The 20505-nt window shown below is 44.0% G+C and overlaps 1 protein-coding gene across 3 annotated transcripts in view; it reads right to left on the bottom strand.

The window, feature by feature from the left end:
• Positions 1–264: 264 nt before the first annotated feature.
• The window catches only part of BTBD7 (BTB domain containing 7), a 71112-nt gene continuing 50871 nt past the window's right edge, over positions 265–20505 (bottom strand). For all 3 annotated transcript variants that reach the window (XM_066272216.1, XM_066272219.1, XM_066272218.1), the window contains 6 exons: positions 18735–18895; positions 15688–15831; positions 13091–13280; positions 8596–8774; positions 4913–5359; positions 265–3159 (listed from right to left, as the gene is read on the bottom strand). In XM_066272216.1, coding sequence (XP_066128313.1) covers positions 2344–3159; positions 4913–5359; positions 8596–8774; positions 13091–13280; positions 15688–15831; positions 18735–18895 — 1937 coding nt within the window. In that variant the 3' untranslated portion in view covers positions 265–2343. The remainder of the gene's footprint in view (positions 3160–4912; positions 5360–8595; positions 8775–13090; positions 13281–15687; positions 15832–18734; positions 18896–20505) is intronic.

The following is a 20505-nucleotide window of genomic DNA, read 5'->3' as shown; positions in this document are numbered from 1 at the left end:
GTCGGAACACACACAACCAAGTGTTTACCTTCTGTAAGTCACATCGGCCACAGTCCCAGGGGTCAAAGCAAGTTTCTCTTCATACATGTAGTTAGGCAGGGAAGCTACTCAATTATTAAAAGCAAACTTCATAAATTAAACTACAAACAGTGGCCACTTATTTTTATAATTATGGTTTGGGACTATAAAAGAATATTTAATAACTTGTCAGAAAGATGAATGTGTGGCATCAATAGCTCATGCCTAATTTTTTTGAAAAACAAGGTGAAAAGTTATTTTTCACCCAAATGAAATCTCACTCTATTTGCAGTACCAGCATAGTACAGTCTGAATTCAGAATAGACATTTAAAACTACATCAAAATAATTCATGTCCACACAGGTCTATAAACACACGTTAAGGAAGATAACAGAAATAATAGTTTTTGATTCTGAGAGACGGACTGAAATTGGCTTCAAAATACACCGTCATCTATTATCAAGAGTCAAACATCCTAAAAATAAGAACACTCAGTCCCGTATTTTCTATGCTTACGGAAGGAATAGTCCGGGGCAATGCACAGGCGCCCTGGCGAAGGTTGGCGCTCGGGACTAGTGTCCCCAATGGGACTGGCGCACTGGCAGCGCCGAGTTGGGCAACAGAATGAGGCCGAAGCATGCCAGCCGGTGTACACAGACAGACTGGTGTGTTTCCCATCTTTGAGACGATCTACTGTTAGGATTTTAAAAATGTCAGATTATTCCTGAGTGTATATCCACAGGGTAAAGTAGCAAAAGACCGTGAGAGAATCTACAGTTTCGGGAGAAATCAGAGTTGTTGACACCCAATAGAAACCTAGTGACTTAAAAGTGCCCGTAATTCATTTATATGGTAGCTTGGAAAGGCTCCCTAGCCCTGCATAGTTTAGAGTGAGTGTCAGCGATTCAGTATATACACACACACACACACACATACATATACATATACATATACATACACACATACACATAAAAGAAACTCCCAAACATCCTTCACATGAGGGAGTGTGCAGAAAGCCTCTTTTCTTCTAAGTGCTACGGCTGTATGTGTGTCTGTAAAAATACAAAGTAAAAGCTCAAATAATGCTGAAGTGCTTTAAAAACTCAAATACTAATCTATTTACACTGGAGAGTAAGAAAGAAAGTTCTTAGCTCACACATTGCCCTTCCAAGGAAGAGGATCTTAGAAGACCCCATGTGCTCAGTGGTTCAGTAAAATCCCAAACCAGCATCCCCAGTGGAGTTCAAGTAGGACATGTAGTGTTTCACTGAAAAGAAACGGTTTTTCTCTTTTGGTGACGAAGCATTATGCATTATACAACTTTTTATAGGACATGAAATCCAGACACACTTTAAAAAACATTTAAAAGAAAACAGAGGCTTACAAACACCAAATGACGTCCGTAGGACTGAAGCCCTTGAGTGATTTGTTTCCTACAGAGAGCAAGACGACCGAAGGCAGCAGGAGTCCCCCCACTTCTGGGGCCAGCGGTGGCGCTCAGACTGGAACCCGCAGTGCAGCCCGAAGTCCCTCGCCATCTCCACGGCGTTCTGAGTCCTCGGGAGCTGGCCTCTAAAGCTCTCGGCCCGTGACCCCGATCCACACCACTAGAGTTCACAGCGGTTCTGACAGCGTCCACATTGTGAGCCCGGGGACAGAAGGCTTTCCCCTCGCCAGTTCCCTGCTGAAGCAGAGAACCCCAGGGTCCTGACGGGACGCCCAAGGAGGGACAGAGGCCAGCTTCCAAGACTTCTTCAAAAAGAACGACAACAGGTTTCTATAGACTGAGCAGGAGGAAGATTTCTGAACCAAAGTAATTATTGAAAAGAGGAGCTTCTGATGTGCTGTTCTTTGGAATTTCTACAATTAAAAAATAAACACAGAACTATTTCATAAGAAAATACATCTCAGTGTGCAATCTGCTGCACGTGGAAACTGGTAGATGGACAGTAAAATGCAAAAAGTATGAAAATACAGTCCTTTAAATGTGGCAATAAAGTTTAACATACTGATATAAAATCAATACAGATAAAGGAAATGTACAAGTGCAAAAAAATCCCATCATTTCTAAAGAGAAAAAAAGTGCCAGCTTGCTTGCTCTTAAAAATGCTTCCCCACACAATTGTTCAAACACAAAACAGACAGATGCAGCATTCAAAATAACCCTCTTAGCATGCCACGTCTAATAAACACATATGTACAAAAGCAGAGTGACAGAACGGGAAACTGAGTTACCGGCTGGCATCAGTAAACGGGTCTCTAAGTTGTTGGGCTACATCATATCGGGGTGGTTCACTTCTCAGGCACAGACGACTCAGGCTGCCCTCAGAGGGCAGACTTTTTGTAGAGGAAGTCCGGCTTGCTCGGGGACCTCCTTCCTCTGCTCACTGAATCCTCCCTTTCCAGGTCCGTACTGCGCTGAGCTGCACGGCCCAGGGCCTCGCTGTCCAATAGTCTTCTACTGGACCGCTCTTCTGGGCCTTCCGAGCCACACGCAGAATGTGCAGGTCTGCTAGGAGTCAGCCCAAAAGTCAAGTCAGTCTCTACCGCTGTCCGGCCCCTGGCGGGCGCCTGCCCACTGCCCGCACTTCCAGGGGCTGCCGGGGGGAAGTCTGACCCCGGGGTCGGCTGTTCCACGACATCCAGGCGTATGGGCTCGCTCTTCTGTTTGTGCAGATGCCCGTCAGAGGAAAGGGGAGAGTCTCTCCTAGCTTCTTCCTGCATTTCGGGAGGGGTCTGGCCAGGGAGGCAGGCTGACTTTAGGCCACTTGGTGAAGCCTTGTTGTGGCTGTACAAATCGGGACCGAAATATCCACCTTGCGAAGGGGGAGGGGTGCTTCTGCCCGGAGCTGGAGGAGGAGGCCTGCAAGCAGCATTTGAGAAGTCGTAGAAATCCGGGTACTCCTGTGGATTTTCTCGAGCATCTGTTTTTTGCTCTAGTGTGTGTTTCTTCCGAGAGGTGTGGGTGTGCCTCTGTGGGACACACGAGAGGTGCTGGGGAGGCCCTGGTCCAACTTCAGGAACTGGCTGGCTCAATTCTGTGTCCACAGCAAGTTCTGGAAGCCTCCTGTCCTTGAGTGACAGTGTGGAGACCCCCATGGCGATATCCGGCATCACATCGTTCAGCACGGGCTGTGTGCACTGCAAACAGAAACAAGGAGGGGCAGGCAGGGTTGAAACGGCCCGGGACCCCTTCTTTGTGAAATGATGTTTCCCGATTTTGTTTCCTCAATAGAAAACTAACACATGCTTCTTTTTAAGAATGATAAAAATACAGACAACTAAAGGCAAAAAATAATAACTCTAACCTTCCCTAAGATAACCACTTGTTGGCATTTTGTAGTATGTCTCTCACCTTTTTTTCTTTGCACATATATACATTTTCACAAAATTTAGTGTATATACAACTGTCACCAAATTTTCTTTTTTTTTTTTTTTTTGCATTTTTCTGAAGCTAGAAACAGGGAGAGACAGTCAGACAGACTCCCGCATGCGCCCGACCGGGATCCACCCGGCACGCCCACCAGGGGCGACGCTCTGTCCACCAGGGGGCGATGCTCTGCCCCTCCTGGGTGTCGCCATGTTGCGACCAGAGCCACTCTAGCGCCTGGGGCAGAGGCCACAGAGCCATCCCCAGCGCCCGGGCCATCTTTGCTCCAATGGAGCCCTGGCTGCGGGAGGGGAAGAGAGAGACAGAGAGGAAGGTGCGGCGGAGGGGTGGAGAAGCAAATGGGCGCTTCTCCTATGTGCCCTGGCTGGGAATCGAACCCGGGTCCTCCGCACGCTAGGCCGACGCTCTACCGCTGAGCCAACCGGCCAGGGCACCAAATTTTCTTTGAGATTACTATTTAAATTACTGCATGATATTCTACTGTATCAATGACTTACTTAACCATTCTCCTACTGTCAGACATTTAAGGCTGCTTCCAATTTTTCATTATTATTAAAACTGTAATAAACATCCAAATCAATTAGTTTTAAGAGGCGTTTTTTGTAATATAAAGTAGAACTTTTGTAGTTGTAGAACTGACAGCCAGGCCAGTAGGATGGGAATTTGGTTTACCAAACACTACAGACTTTTCTTGTTACTTCCTTTTTGGGGGGAGGGGGTTGGGGGACACTGCAGGGGGGGCGAGCAGAAGAGTAGAAGGGAAGGACCTTCACAATTGACCCAAGGTATACAGTAGGTACACCAGGTCCCTGGATTCCAAAAGGTCCCCTTTTAGTGAAGACCGCCTGAACTAATACAGTGTATGTGTCTTTGCTCTCTATTCAACACTACTGGCAGTGACCAAGCAGGAAGACTTAAAATGTATTATTGCTTGTTTTTTAATGTATTATATAAAACAATTTCAACCACTAAAGTGTAAAATCAAGCAAAGAATTCTTGCTTAATTTACTAACCACTAGTGCTAGCTACTACAGCTCCCAGATGAGGGCTCGGATAAACAGCTTGCTAGAGGCAGGGGCCAGCACGAAGACTACCTTTCTTAGTGGGAAGCCTGCCACACTGTCCCAGAGGGAGGTCTCCTGCCCCACGAAAGCATATGGTGGAACAGAAGTGGGGACAGGTTCTAGGCCTGAGCTTGACTAGCACTGAGGCTGAGAACAGCCACTGGGGTCACCCTGTCGCCCATTCCCCTACCCTTTCCTGAAGGAAAGCAAAGGTAAGGCAGGTCCCCACCACACCCACCAGCCACACCGGCAGCCTCTCCTCTCGGTCTTCCCATGCGCACCTACACTTCGCTCTCTCTTTCCCATGCCACGCAGCCGTACTTTCAGCTTGTCAGTAACACCCCTGGGCACTGCTGAGACCCAGCCTGGCTCCTGGGGCCAGGGGAATTCTCATATCCCACAAACTTATTTTAGGTAAATCCCTGGCATGCTAACTTACCAGTTGCTTCTCGGGCGCTACTGCTGCTGAGACAGCGGTGGCAGCGGCGGCAGCGACCGTCTGCCTGCCCAGCCCTGTGGTGTTGGTGCAGTCAGGTGCCGGGGCTTTGACACCTGGCAGATAGACGGGAGGGGGGCCGGCTTTGGGAGCCGCTCTGGAGTGAAAGAGGGAATGGTTACAGGGGTACGAGAACGAGCGGGAAGGGTGCTGACTGGGCGGTCTGTGCTTCCAGCCGGCTTTGAGCTGGTTGTGGATGGGGGTCGCAGGAGGGTGGTATGGCGGTGGCGGAGGGGGCAGGGGCGGATGGAAGGCCACAAAAGAGTCCAGATCTGTAAACATGGTTTCTGCAGTGGGGGTACTGTTAACACGGCATCTCCCAGACTGTCTCATTGTCAAGAGCGGACTTTCATCCCCAAAACGTTCATCAGGAAAGAACTTGTGAGGATTCTAAGAAAGATTAAAAAGGTAAAAAAAAAAGAGATTAGCAGATTTCATGGATGAAAATCCACTGGCTGAGAGAGTTAAGTGAGGACCTAAGAAAACCACATTCAGCAAGAATAAAAGGCATAACATATTTTTCTAGGCCAGAAGCTTCCAAGGAGAATTTACTTTAATAATAGTACAGAAGGAGAGAGAGCGTAGCCTCTGCAGCCTACATACAGCTACCAAGAGGGGCGCTTAACTGACTGCTCCAGCAAGCGTGTGCAACTCTGGAAGACAGGAAAGAAACCCAATTCAAGTAGGTCTGTGCTAAGAAAATAAAATCACCAATAAACACCAAAGGAAGAGAAGACGCAGGTAAGGACTCTGCTAAAACTTTCCGACGACACAGCTGAACTCTCAGTCTGAGATAAAAACTACAAATTACTCCTTTCCTGTTATACAAAACTAAGCTGGATTAATATTTTTTTTCTTTTTTCTTTTTCTTTTTCTGAAGCTGGAAACGGGGAGGCAGTCAGACAGACTCCAGCATGCGCCCGACCGGGATCCACCCGGCACGCCCACCAGGGGGCGACACTCTGCCCATCCAAGGCGCCGCTCTGTCGCGACCAGAGCCACTCTAGCGCCTGGGGCAGAGGCCAAGGAGCCATCCCCAGCGCCCGGGTCATCTTTTTGCTCCAATGGAGCCTCGGCTCCGGGAGAGGAAGAGAGAGACAGAGAGGAAGGAGAGGGGGAGGGGTGGAGAAGCAGATGGGCGCCTCTCCTGTGTGCCCTGGCTGGGAATCGAACCCGGGACTCCCGCACGCCAGGCCAACGCTCTACCACTGAGCCAACCAGCCAGGGCCTGGATTAATATTTTAATAAACATTATAAGGGAATACTTATAAAACTTCCGTATATACTGCTCACAAAAATTAGGGGATATTTCAAAATGAATATGAAGCGATAAAAAAAGAAGCATTTAATTTTTTTTATTAACATCAGAAAAGCAAACGACAAGTCAAAGAAAGTTGTTCAATTATGCAAATGAGATGCAAAACCAACTTTTACTTCATTGGTGAAAATGCACTGTACAAAAGGCTGAAAATACTGGAGCATCTGCGTGTTCCCTGACCTCCTAATTTTTGTGAGCAGTGTAATTTAAGATATAAAATTAAGATACAATATAGAATGGCGAAGGTAAAAAAAATAAATACAACAGAAGACTCCCTTTGTAGGGACAGAAACCACAGCCAGTAACGGGAGTCAAGAGCCACCAGGTGCATGTCCTGAGAGCGCCTGAGCGTGCTCCCTTTGGAAGACTCAGGCTCAATGGGCTGGAGTCTGTGGCAGGAAAACAACCACTGGATCAGATGAAATTAAATTTATGTTGGGTTCCAATTCAGTGGCTGTGAGCAGACAACGGTCCCCTTTTCTATGTGGTTTCAGTTTCCTGTGATCAACCACGGTTCAGAAATACTACATGGAAAATTCTGGAAATAAACAATTTATGTTTTAAATTGTGAGCGATCCTGAGTAGAATGATGAAATCTCACACCACCCCGCCCCTTCCGGCCTGGCCCGTGAGTCAGCCCTTGATCCAGCGTGTCCATGCTGTCTGTACAGCAGGAAGGAAGGAAGGTATTTTGGGAGAGACCTCATTCACATAACTTGTATTACAGTATTGTATACTGTTCTAGTTACTTTATTTTATTATTAGTTATTGTTTTGATCTCTTACTGTGCCGAATTTATAAATTAAACTTGATGACAACAATGTCTGGTTCAGGAAAACACACAACACACACAGGGTTCGTTGGGTGCTAGCCGCAGTTTCAGGTGCCCATTGGGAGAGTTGCAATGTACCCCTTGTGGGTGAAGGGAGGAGGGCACTACTGTACGTACTTTACAAATCCTATCTTCACCGCAAAACCAAGGCCATTGATTTTGTACCAAATAATTACTCAAAATGAGGTTTCCTGCTAGTTAAAAAAATTTAATTTCTTGATTCCAGTGCTTATAGGGTTTGAACCATGTTGGTCAAATTAAGTTTGTAAATATGATATATATGTTTGCTCGCTTATAGTTTGCATTGGGTGTGGGGGACAGGCTGTAAGCAGGCAGGGTCGTTATAGCCTAAGGCTTAGTTTTAAGACTAAGCTTTTCCCCACACCCTTGACTGTTGCATGATAGGGGGTGGCGCACTCTCATGAGGAATCCCATTATGCCTCAGATAAGTGACTTTGTATCAGAGACTTCCTTGTTTGTATATTGGATTAAAGGTTTTGATTTCTACACTATAAAATGGGGCAGACCGGGAGCTTGCTCTCTCTCTCTCAGTTCCTGAGATCGGCATTAGGGAGGAGAGCAGAGAAAGGCCACATGGAGGAGAGGAGAAGCAGCCAAGATGGTGGAGTGCTGAAGGAGAAGCCAGTTTGTGCAGAGTTTGTACAGGGAGAAGGAGATGGGGAACAGAAGTGAATAAGGCTGGTGATGTAGAAACCTTTGATTCTAGAAAACTTGAATAAGTCAGAGGTTTTGGGAGCCCTGAATGGAAAGGGAAGTGTTTCCCACTGTGTGTATTACTTGCCTGCCGGGTGCAAGTTAGGATAAAGATGATGGCCCACCAGTTCTTGGCTCCATTGTTTCATTACCTTCTGTCCAAACCTAATGTGAATTTGCATGGGCCAGGCGGCTGTGATGGTGGCCGTGATTACTGGCCTTACAAACCATTATGTGAAACACTTCTTGTAATAAGCGGGAGAGGAAAAAGAGGGACACTTGGAAGACCTGTAAGGACGACAGTGACCAAAACCTAAAATCTAGCGAACAACTGGGCAGGAGAGCAGCAGGGGCCAGGAGTCCCCAACTCGCCTCTCAGTTCTGTTGGGCGCCCACACCAGAACTCCTAGCAGTCACCCTTCACGTGTTTACTGTACACAGCAGATACCATCTGCTTTACAATGCTGCACTAAATCCATGTGACACATACAGAAACTGGTGCTCAGGGCAGTTCAGGAACTGCTCCAACGAACTGGCTGGCAAGCAACAGACCAGGATCCAAAGCCGGTTCTCACCCCAGATCCTGGGCTCAACCCACTCCCCCAGGCTGCCTCTCCATGTTAGCTAGGGCGCTAGAGGTGCTGAAAGGCACAGACCATGAGAAAGACCCATGCTGTGCGAGCTCCCGCGGTGTCCACAGCCCTGCCCGCACAATGAGCCAGGCTCCCTACTGGAAACACCTCGGTCACGGCAGCGTCCCACCTGCAAGAGCTCCGCAGCGGCGTCGGCAAGCCCGAACTCTCGCAGCACGCGGATCTGGATCTCGTAGCTGACCGTGGCGCCTTCCCCGCAGTTCAGCGCGTAGGCTCTCTGCACCTGCTCAGTGTGGCGGAGCTCCTGCAGGCGTCTGACCATGTCTTTCAAAATGAGGAGACGAGGAACTGGAAGAAGGAGAACTGTTTGTAGGCAAATACCTGAGCTACACACAAAAGACCACCCACTACGCACAAGAAAAAAAATGTTTTGCTTCAGAATCTTCTTATAAATTTTTTACATTATTTTAATTTCCCGGCAACTTAGCATTCATTGTATATCTCACTATTTTTTAAGATTTTAAAATTTCAGTGCGCCCAAAAGGCTCTTGATAATACCAAACAGCTCCTAAGCTGTATTATTAAAATTTTACTTGTATACAATCTCTTCTGAATCTCAGAATATTTCCTAAGTTTTTAAAATGTATTCACATAACTTCTTTTCTTTTTAAAGAGAGACAGAAGGGAGAGAGGTAAATGAGAAACATCAACTCATAATTGCGGCACCTTAGCTATTGATTGCTTTCTCATATGTGCCTTGACCAGGAGCTCCAGCCAAGCCAGTGACCCATTGCTCAAGTCAGCGACCTTTGGGCTCAAGCCAGCGACCTTTGGGCTCAAGCCAGCAACCATGGGGTCAGATTGAAGATCCCAGGCACAAGCTGGCAACCCTGTGCTGAAGCTGGTGACCTTGGGGTTTCGACCCTGGGACCTCAGTGTCCCAGGCTGTTGCTCTATCCACTGTACCTCCACTGGCCAGGCTTATTCACATAACTTTTGAGTCCTGATTACGCACCAGGGACTGAATTCCAGTATCAGGGTGCACAGAACAGAAATGTAGTTCCTGTCCTCAAAGAACTCTGCTTTTAGTAAAGTCAACCTAGTAAACCAGTGCTTACAGGGCCGCGGAGAGAAATATGCAAAGGATATTGAAGAGATTTGGAGGAAGGGGCCCCGAACCTGGGCTGGAGGCAGGCAGGAAAGTCTTCCTAGACAAGGGGAGCCCTGAGTGCAGCCTTGAAGAACGAGGGAAAGCCAGGCAGACAAAGAATGCAGAGCAAAGGCTTTCCCAGCAGAAGGACCGGCATGTGGAAAGCACGCAAGTGAGAGAGTGTGGACAAGGAGCCGGCAGCTGGAACCTGGGGTTCAGATGTATAGGCAGGAAAAGCATTCAGAGAGAAAGCCAGAAAGATGGCAGGGCAGACCACGAACGAACCTGCATGGCATGATAAGGGATCTGAATTGTATCTTGTGTCCAGCAGGCAGTCACTAGCACAGGGGAATGACAGAGTCGGAGCTGTGATGAGGCAAATGCAGTCTGAGAGCAGTGTCAAGCAGCGGTCAGCAAACCATGGCCTGTGTCTACATCAGGCCTGCAGCCCGTTCCTGTAAACGAAGTCTCGCCAGCACGCAGCACACCCATCTGTGTGTAGGTAGTCTATAGCTGCTTTTGGCTGACAACAGCAACGGTGAACAGAGTTGGGGAGCTGTGACAGGAAGCGTAACCCACAAGCCTAAAACATTTCCTCTCTGGAGCTGCACAGGAAAACTCTGCCGTGCCCTGGTGACAAGTCCAGAGGGGAGTGAGTGAGTGAGGTCAGAGGCAGAAGCACGGGTTAGGCTCCTGGGGAAAGGCTGCAGCAGAGAGCTTGGGAAGAAGGGGTGATATCCATAAACATTCGGAGCCAAACTATTACTCTGGGGCAAGGGGAGCTGTTCTGAATGCCTGCTCTGCGCCAGGCAAACTCCTAAGCATACTGTCACGGTGCTTCCTAAAGTCTTCACAACGACCCTAGGAAGGAGGCACCCCGTTTTGCAGGTAAGGAAATTAACACGCAGAGAAGCAGTTTGTCCAAAGTTACACAAAATGAAGTAGCAGAGCCCGGATATGAGCCACGAGTCTTCTCCAATAAGCTAGACAGCCTTTCATTAGAGTCTGGTGAGCAACTTAGAGTCAGGATGACACCAAAATAAAGTTAAACAACAGAAAACAGTTACACAGCAGTTTAAAAAGTGTTATTTGGGCCCTGGCCGGTTGGCTCAGTGGTAGAGCGTCGGCCTGGCGTGCGGGGGACCTGGGTTCGATTCCCGGCCAGGGCACATAGGAGAAGCGCCCATTTGCTTCTCCATCCCCCTCCTTCCTCTCTGTCTCTCCCCCTCCTGCAGCCAAGGCTCCATTGGAGCAAACATAGCCCGGGCGCTGGGGATGGCTCCTTGGCCTCTGCCCCAGGCACTAGAGTGGCTCTGGTCTCGGCAGAGCGATGCCCCGGAGGGGCAGAGCATCGCCCCCTGGTGGGCAGAGCGTTGCCCCTGGTGGGCGTGCCGGGTGGATCCCAGTCGGGCGCATGCGGGAGTCTGACTGTCTCTCCCTGTTTCCAGCTTCAGAGAAATACAAAAAATAAATAAATAAATAAAAATAAAAATAAAAAGTGTTATTTGTCTGAGCATACTTAATTGTGACTATGTGTGGGTTTTTGAGATTCAGTGCTAAGATTATGTTGCTATTCAAGTTTAACTCAAGCTGATAAAAACAGTGCTAATTATGAGAGCTTTAAAATCTGCACAGTTCAGCTACAGAAATACTTCTCTTCAATGTATACTTTGAACATGTAGCAGACAAACCTGACAAGGCAACAACTAATCAAATATTAGTCTCAGAACAAAATGTGAGTTCAATTAAAAGTTGTCATTATATCTTTTACTTATCCTTGACACAGACATTTATAAGCAGAAAATAAATGGTGCCATTTCTAATAATGCTATTGTTTGCTGATTTTTACTTTTATTATTTTTAAAATTTTTATTTATTGATTTCAGTAAGAAAGGAAGGGGGGGAGAAAGAGCAAGAGAGAGAGGAACATCAAACTGTTCCTGTATGTGTCCTGACCGGGGATTGAACCAGCAACCTTTGCCCTTCGAGACAAAGCTCTAACCAACCAAGCTCTCTGGCCAGGGCTGTTTGCTGACTTTTTAAAAAAAATCTGTGGCCTTGGCTGGGTGGTTCAGTGGATAAAGCGTCATCCTGGCGCACTGAAGTTGTGGGTTCTTTCCCGATTAGGGCATAAGAGAAGTAACCAATGAGTGCACAATTAAATGGGACAACTGAGTAGAACAACGAGTTGATGCTTCTCTCCCTCTTTCTCTCTCTCTCCTCTCCACCCTCAAATCAATGGGGGGAAAAGTCTTGTAATAGTAATAGGCAAGAGCTATAAATTTCTTACCCCATCTGCCCTGTTGATTTCCTGACTTTAGAAAATGACAATAGAGCCCTTCAGTTAAGCAAACATTAACTGATATTCAGAACATTTTAGACATTGACAGCTATACCTCTACCTATGGCCACTTTCCTCAGAGTTGTAAGACATAAGCCTATACTACAATAAAATTCACAGACTAGATCTTGGGAAACTGGATCTCCAGGAAACCAGTGGTGATTACATTTTTTGGAGACATATATATGCAGACTCAAAGACATAAATTTATAATACAGTTGTTCCTTGCCATATCGTGGTTCACTTTTTGCAGTCTTACTGTATAGCAGATTTTAAAATTGTATATATCTAATTTTGTATCGCAGATTTTTTGCTATATCGTGGGATTTTGCGGCATATAGGTATTTTTATATATTTATTATTTTAATTATTTTTGTGGTAAAATAAGCATTTTCTAGCCTAAAAAATTAAAAATATAAAAGAAATATAAAAAGTATTAATTAAAATATAATATTTACTGGTGAGTACCCATATAGAATTTTATATGTTGTTAAAATTACATAGGTTTAAGAGTGTAGAAAGTGTTTAAGGAGCATAGGAAGTGTTTATAAAAGAATGTGGGCAGGGTTCATAAAGCCTTAAAATATATATAATAAAAAGAATATAAGGTTACTACTTCGCAGATTTTTGCCTATCACGGGGGTTCTGGAACCCAACACCGCAATAGACGAGGGACCACTTGTACTCTTCCCCATGGGCCTTAGACTGTGAGAAATACCTTGTGGTAATGAAATATCTGAATTCCTTTAAACCAGTGGTTCTCAATAGGAAGTGATTTTGCCCCACAGCGTGCAGTTGACAATGTCTAGAAACAAAAATATTTCCAAAGGTCACAAGGGGGTGTACGTGCGTGTGTGCTGCGCTGCTGGCATCTAGAGAGTTCAGGCCAGGAATACTGCCACGCCCTGTAGTGCAGAGGGCAGCCCTCACAACAAAGACCTATCCAGTCCTATCAGAGGGCCAAGGGTGAGAAACCCTGGGCGAAACTGCAATCTGTATATACCCATTACTATAAAACAAAAACAAAAAACCTAGCTTTTAAGTATTTATTCTTTGAGAAGAACAATACATACAGGGTATTGGAATGGGGAGAATTAGCATGTATAAAAGGATTACAAAAAGAACACGTTATTTAATTAAACACAAATGCCTAAAACGAGGTTTCTGTCTTACCTGGAATTTCATTGGCTACCACTGAAGGAGGGCTTGACTGGTTACTGCTGATCTGCTGGTGGCTGATCATGTGACAGCACTGTGGCATTGCGTTGCTGACCATGTAGAGAGTGTCTGGCACATTGGACATTCTAACCATCCGCAAACGCACAAGGTCAGTCTGCTCCACCATCATCTCGTCCAGCACTGACTGAAAAAACAACTCAGTGTTAACAGACTGAGTCAACCCTTCCCTTCTGTTAAATCACATTTGGAGAAAGGTAATTACTTTATTGCTTCTAGTGTATGAAGGTGAAAGGAGAAAATAGCCCTATCTCTCTAATTCTTGCAAGATTTTTTGGATGATCTGAAAAAAAATCATCTTCTGAAAAGTTTCCTTTAAATTGAAGTATATGAAATTTGCAGGATGAATGTAAAATCACAAGAAATTATACATTACTATAACAAAAACATGCATACATGAGCTATATGATCCAAAAAGGAATGCTCAAAAGACAAAATATTAAAAACATATTAAATCCAACACACTTATAAATAAACCCGAAGGTTAAAACCAGTTTCAGATGATGCTATAAGGTCTACCGGAAAGTTCTGTCCGTTCCCGCCCCCCCCCCCCCCCCCCCCGTATTTTTCTGAAGCCAGAAACGGGGAGAGAGAGTCAGACAGACTCCCACATGCGCCCGACCGGGATCCACCCAGCATGCCCATCAGGGGGTGATGCTTTGCCCCTCTGGGGCGTCGCTCTGTTGCATCCAGAGCCACTCTAGTGCCTGGGGCAGAGGCCAAGGAGCCATCCCCAGCGCCCGGGCAGTCTTTGCTCCAATGGAGCCTTGGCTGCGGGAGGGGAAGAGAGAGACAGAGAGGAAGGAGAGGGGGAGGGGTGGAGAAGCAGATGGGCGCTTCTCCTGTGTGCCCTGGCCAGGAATCGAACCCAGGACTTCTGCACGCCAGGCCGACACTCTACCACTGAGCCAACTGGCCAGGGTCAAGTTCTGTCCGTTTTTGGAATAAAACAAAATACAAATTTTTCTTACTGTCAATAAACTTTATTAAATAATATAATTGCCATTATTATTAATGATTTCTTGCCAGCGTGAGGGCAATTTGTATATCCCATTTTTGAAAAATGTTTTATCTTTTGATGTGAAAAATTGAACCAGTGCTTGTTTGATATCTTCCTCATTTTTGAATTTTTTGCCCTTCAAAAAATTTTGTAAGGACAAAAACAAGTGATAGTCGGAGGGTGCTAAGTCCGGGGATATGGTGGATGTGACAGACATGCTTCTGTAGCATTTCTTCCTTGTTGAAATTTGTAAAAATTACAGTGGCATAAATTAACTTTAAGACTAATGTGAATCAACTTTGTTTTAGTTAATTTGCTACATCAGTATGTATACATTAAGTGATAAAAATAGAGAGGCACACATGCGCCAAATAAACATGTGCTTACGTGTTGAAACTTGTGATAGAAACGGACAGAACTTTCCGGTAGACCTTATATTTCACTAAAGTGCAGAATGATCAAAATGACAATGTGTCAACATTATCCACGTTTACTGGGCACGTATCTACGCAGGTACAGGAGCGGCCATCTGAGAAGCAGGGAGCTCCAGGAGCACTACTGGTGAGCTTGGTTTCTGAGACCGAGCAGAGCAGAGGGTAGGTCTCATTTACTGCAGACCTTTTCTCACCAGACTCAACCTTCTGGAAAGGCCTCAGTGCTGCAGCGACTTCAATTAAGCACTGAACTTCCTTCAGAAAGGCCATGTGCAACCCTCCGCCTTTTTTAGAATGATATATTTAAAATATCAACCAGGCAATAGGATGTAGATTATCAACCTAGTCAACAAAATAAACTCACAAATCCTTTCATGTGTCTTAAAACTAGAACTCTGATAATAAAAACAAGAAAAATTTCAAGAAAAACTAATTCTGTACCCAAACACATACATTGTTTTGTCGATTTATTTCATAAAGCTTAATGGTGATTTCTGACTTTCAAAGACTCCGTTCCTCAAAGGGCCACCCCAAAGTTCTAGGGCTGAATACAGTCAATAAAAATTACCGTACTGAATTCTTCATTATCTTATTTTCCAGAATTGTTATAATATACATAATGCTGACTATTTACTTAACAGACCTGAAACTTTTTCTTAGTGTGTGCACTTATTCTAAAAACGAAACACAATTTCCAACAGCCAGCCATCAGAGAAGTATGTTACAAGAAATTGTGACATTCCTTTAGTTTATGAAGAAAGACTTCTGTGTGCTATCTTCTTTCAGGGCAGTTTTCCCATTCACAAAATACTCACAACTATCTCAATGAAATAAAACTCTCCTTTCAAGTAACATTTTGCAAGACAACAAAGATGAGAAAAATGCAATTTAACGTGACCTGTTATGAAAACATGCTTGATAATTAACATTTAAGAGAAGTCTTCTGCTGAGCAGTTAAGCTAGAAGTTATGTCCATTTTCTCAATTATTGAACATTTAGGCCATTTCCAAATATAGGTACGTATAGAAAGCCACAAACAATATCTTTGTGCTTACAGTTTATAACGAAGTGGTATAATATCTGAAAATGTTCTTCTTTACCTTTGCTTCCTCCACGTAGGGAGAGAAGAGTCGAGGACGAACATAGATTCCAGCATTTTTCTGCCGTAACCAGGCATTTGACTTTCCACCTTCGGATGTAGGAAGCATGTCTGACGGAGGAGTACTGATCAAGCCTCTTTTCATCTTGAAAAAAAATTTTTTTTAATATAAAGCAGAGATTTGTTAGCACTACAATACTAAGAAATAATCATACCTATAAATCAAAATCTTCAAACTGTATCATTTGTATAAAAATTTAGAAATACATGAAATTTGAAAGTACTTTAAATGTTTAATAATAAAGGACTCAATAAAAGGCAGTATGATTTTCCATTTTTCTTTAAATAGAAGAATGATGTTTAATTTTTATTTTTTACTTTAGAGGGGGGAGGGAGGGAGAGTGGTGGGGGGTCAAAGAGGAGAGAGAAACATCTAGTTGTTGTTCCACTTATTTATGCATTCATTGCTGATTCTTCTATGTGCCCTGACTGAGCATTAAACCTGCAACCTTGGCATATGTAGATGATGCTCTAATCAACTCCACTACCCAACAGGGCTGAGGAATGATGTTTTTAAAACAAGAACTATAGTAATTAAAAATGTAACAAACTGGACTAAGTTTCAGAACTCTTAATAAAAAAAACAATTTTTTTCCTTATTCATCTAGGAACTGATTTCACCCCCCCTCCCCCAAGAACTAGAGGGCCTTGTAGCTCTAGTATAAGGATACAGGCAGTGCACAGGTGCTTAGGGGCAGGGACTCGAGGGAAAGATGGACTTGGCTCAGACCTTAATTCATCATTTAACAGCCTCGTAACCGTGGCCCTCTTTTACCTGGGCCTCACTTGAAGGGCTCCCTGATGGCCCTGGACATGGAACACCACATAACTAACTAAACGGGGTGCCCTGTTGCTTCTTCCTCTATGCTAAGAGAATATAAATCAAGTACCCACGGCTCGCAGAGAGGCTATGAGGATTAAATGAAATGGCACAGTGCTTAGCACTTCCAGTTAACAACCATTAGTAAACTTTTACTGGGGACTTACATGGTAGCCATGGAATTAAGAGCAAGTGATATATATATTATTTTAAGTGTACTAAACCAAAGTTCTAAAATATTTTTCTAAACTATATTCAGGGTTCAACTTAGTTTGAGTTGAAGAGAAGCAGACAGTCACTTCCCATGTGTGCCCTGACCTGGGATCGATCCCCAGATGTCTGCAAGCTGGGCCGTTGATGCTCTCTATCCACTGAGCCAACTGGCCAGGGCCTATCCTTTCTAAAATGACATTCCATTATCAGCATTTTCCATGTTGCTGTATTAGTAGCTATAACCACTGTTCAGGACAGCAAAACACTGTGTTGAGTAGCTGCACTATCATTTACTTATTCCCCTGCTCTTAGATACTTAGGCTATTTCCAAATACTTCATGGCAATGCACTAGCTATACTTCTCCTATGAAATAGTAATATTATTTCAGAAACTACTGACCTAACAGGTAAAAAATATGGTAACTTACTGTTTTATTTTGCTTTCTTTGGGGTATGTGATTACTAGTGAGTGTGAACATTTTTCTAATCAGAGTCCATAAATATTTGTTTTCTATGTTCCAGTTTAATATTTAGTTCTTCAGTCTAACAGGGATTAATTTTGTTTGTGAGTGAAGTGAGGTTTTGTGGGGTTTTTTTTGTATTTTTCTGAAGTTGGAAACGGGGAAGCAGTCAGACTCCCGCATGCGCCCGACTGGGATCCACCTGGCATGCCCACCAGGGGGCGATGCTCTGCCAATCTGGGGCATTGCTCTGTTGCAACCAGAGCCATTCTAGTGCCTGAGGCAGAGGCCATAGAGCCATCCTCAGTGCCCGGGCCAACTTTGCTACCATGGAGCTTTGGCTGCGGGAGGGGAAGAGAAAGACAGAGAGGAAGGAGAGGGGAAGGGGTGGAGAAGCAGATGGGCGCTTCTCCTGTGTGCCCTGGCCGGGAATCGAACCCAGGACTCCTGCACGCCAGGCTGACGCTCTACAACTGAGCCAACCAGCCAGGGCCTGAGGTTTTAACTTTAAACATGTTCCCTCCCTTCCCCACGCATCAGTTAGCCTAGCATCACTGATTGTAATATCTCATTCATGTTGAAATCTTTTATTAGAACATTTTACAAGGCGATTTTGTTATGTTTGTTATGCTAGCATTCTAGATTAAATATTAAGAGTTTTAAAACATATTTTATATTTGAAAGAGTTATAACTCCTTAATTATATTCTTTTTAGAGAACTTTTAAAACTACTATGCTTACAGTAAAGCTATAAACCAATGTATGGGAAAATAATATTTATAGCTCTTATCTTCCCATCCATTAATTTGAACAATTCTATTAGTTTAAAAATTCACCTAACAATTACAAAATTAACACAATCATTTCCAATAATTTTTAACTGAAATATAATTTTAAGATTCATTCATCCTTTTTATACTGAACTATTCTATTCTCCTTTCCTTCTGTTTTCTGCTTTATTGCTGTCTTGAAGAGCCTCCAAAGGTAATTTCTACCCTTTCCTTTGTTAATAAGGATATACTCGATCTACACTGATAAATGCTGAATTGAATCTTAAGAAATCACACTCTTGCAAAAGTAACAATGATATATCCACTCAACTCTCATCCACCAACCATTTATCTGTGCTGGGTGCCAGACAAGGAGGATACAATACAGTAAAAATCAGACATGTCTCTGACCTCATGGAATTGAACAGTTTTACAATTCTCTGTTAGAAGTTATTTACAATGATAATGATAAGCTTGTAGATTTTAGTGCATTTTCTTTTCATGAAAGGGATAAATGGGGAGGGGAGTAAAGAGGGACAAATATACCGTGATGGAAAATGATGGGCATACAACACAATCAACAGTTCACACACTACGGAAACATTTACCTGAAACCTATGTACTCTTACTGATCAATGGTCTCTCTGTCATATTTCACTTTCTAAATAAAATTTAAGAAGAAGACCCATACCTACCCACTCCCAGAAAGGAAAGGGACACTTACTACATCACTTAGGACTTCGCTGTGCACAGGTAAGATGTGCTCAAGCCGCACAAAGGGTAGAAGAGAAGCAAGGGCCTCTCGCAGCTCTTCAGTGTCCAGGTCTCGTCTCTTCACGCCTCTTTTGTTCACACTGTGAGCAGTGCCGCTCAGTAAGTTCGGCTCTAGGAGACAGAAAATGGAAAATCTCCCATCAAATCCAAATTTTCAGAGAAAGGCTTTCTTCTCTAGTACACGTTCAGTACCATTCTTTATACTAATGTATCTGTTTTAAAAAGGGTTATAAACTATGTTGATGTTCTATGAAGATCAGTTAACAGAGATATTCTTGCACAGAGGAAAAGCATGGTGTCAACAGTACAATAATATTTTTATGATTGTTCTGCATTAAAAGAATAATGGATTCTTTTCCATATACTAATTCAAGGAAAAAAAAGATGACAACATATTAAAATCTAGTTTGACTTGGGATTTTCCTTAAGCTTTCTCAGTTTTTGACCAGTTTTTAGTGCAATAAGGACATTGCAAGGCAAGTGCTATTTCAGGTCACTGTAGCTGTTAACGGTACACTCATTAGGCTCTCATTTGTTTAACAGCAACTCAATACGATATTCATCTCCTGGTGTCTACAGCAGCAAAATAAGGTGCACTCTAAAATTGTTATGATGGTCTCCTCAATTTCCATGATATGGAAGGGAATACTACCTCATGTAAGTGAACCCTTTGATCTCTGACACGTAATATATTTTCCATGTCCAGAGTAGAGAATAAAGGACTCCTTCACTGGGTATCAGTGAGAGGGCAGGACCTGCAGCACCGATATGCTTATGATACTGAAGTGGGGAAAGTTGACATAAAATGCTGGAATTTTTAATGTCTTTAGGGGGCTATATTTTTAAAAAAATAAGATCTTTACCATTTGCAAATATAAATGCTAGATATTCTGCAAAGTCTGCAGACAAGCTGGTATGTTCCTTAAATCATGTGATAGATAAGAGATTTCACCCCTGTGAAAGAGCCTGACATTCTCAGTCTGAAAACCACTATTTTAAGGGAAATTTTATCAAGGATGCTCATTATCTTCCCAAAATGAATATGATGAAAACTACCAACCTTATGTCAATGAAAAAAACCTAATGCCTATAATTATTATGTAATATTACATACACCCAATTCTTGTTATTTGGGGTAGCTGTGTTCTATAAAGCCACCAAGAACAATTAATAAGCAAATACTGAACTACAACTCCCAAGGGAAACATGGGGTAGGTTCCTGGGATCCCCTAGGCACAATACTTCTGTCAGCTGGTCATGACATAACTTTGTTTTATGTGTGTTTCTGTTTAAAGACAGCTTATTAATATGTATGTTCATTCATTAGCACTGAACTCGCGCCAACAGCACTGTAACTTAGACCTGGACAAAGCTTATCTGACCTATCACACAGCCTTACTGTGCTGGGGAACACTAGACAGCACCAAGCAGTACACTCGGAAGCCACTTTTTTTTTTTTTTTTTGTATTTTTCTGAAGCTAGAAACGGGGAGAGGCAGTCAGACAGACTCCCACATGCGCCCGACCGGGATCCACCCGGCACGCCCACCAGGGGGTGACGCTCTGCCCACCAGGAGGCGATGCTCTGCCCATCTGGGGCGTCGCTCTGTTGTGACCAGAGCCATTCTAGCGCCTGGGGCAGAGGCCAAGGAGCCATCCCCAGCGCCCGAGCAGTCTTTGCTCCAATGGAGCCTCGCTGCGGGAGGGGAAGAGAGAGACAGA

The sequence above is a fragment of the Saccopteryx bilineata genome, chromosome 4, assembly GCF_036850765.1.
Source record: "Saccopteryx bilineata isolate mSacBil1 chromosome 4, mSacBil1_pri_phased_curated, whole genome shotgun sequence".
NCBI classification, from domain to species: domain Eukaryota; kingdom Metazoa; phylum Chordata; class Mammalia; order Chiroptera; family Emballonuridae; genus Saccopteryx; species Saccopteryx bilineata.
The sequence above is the reverse complement of the archived record's forward strand: the minus strand, read 5'-3'. Positions and strand labels throughout refer to the sequence as shown.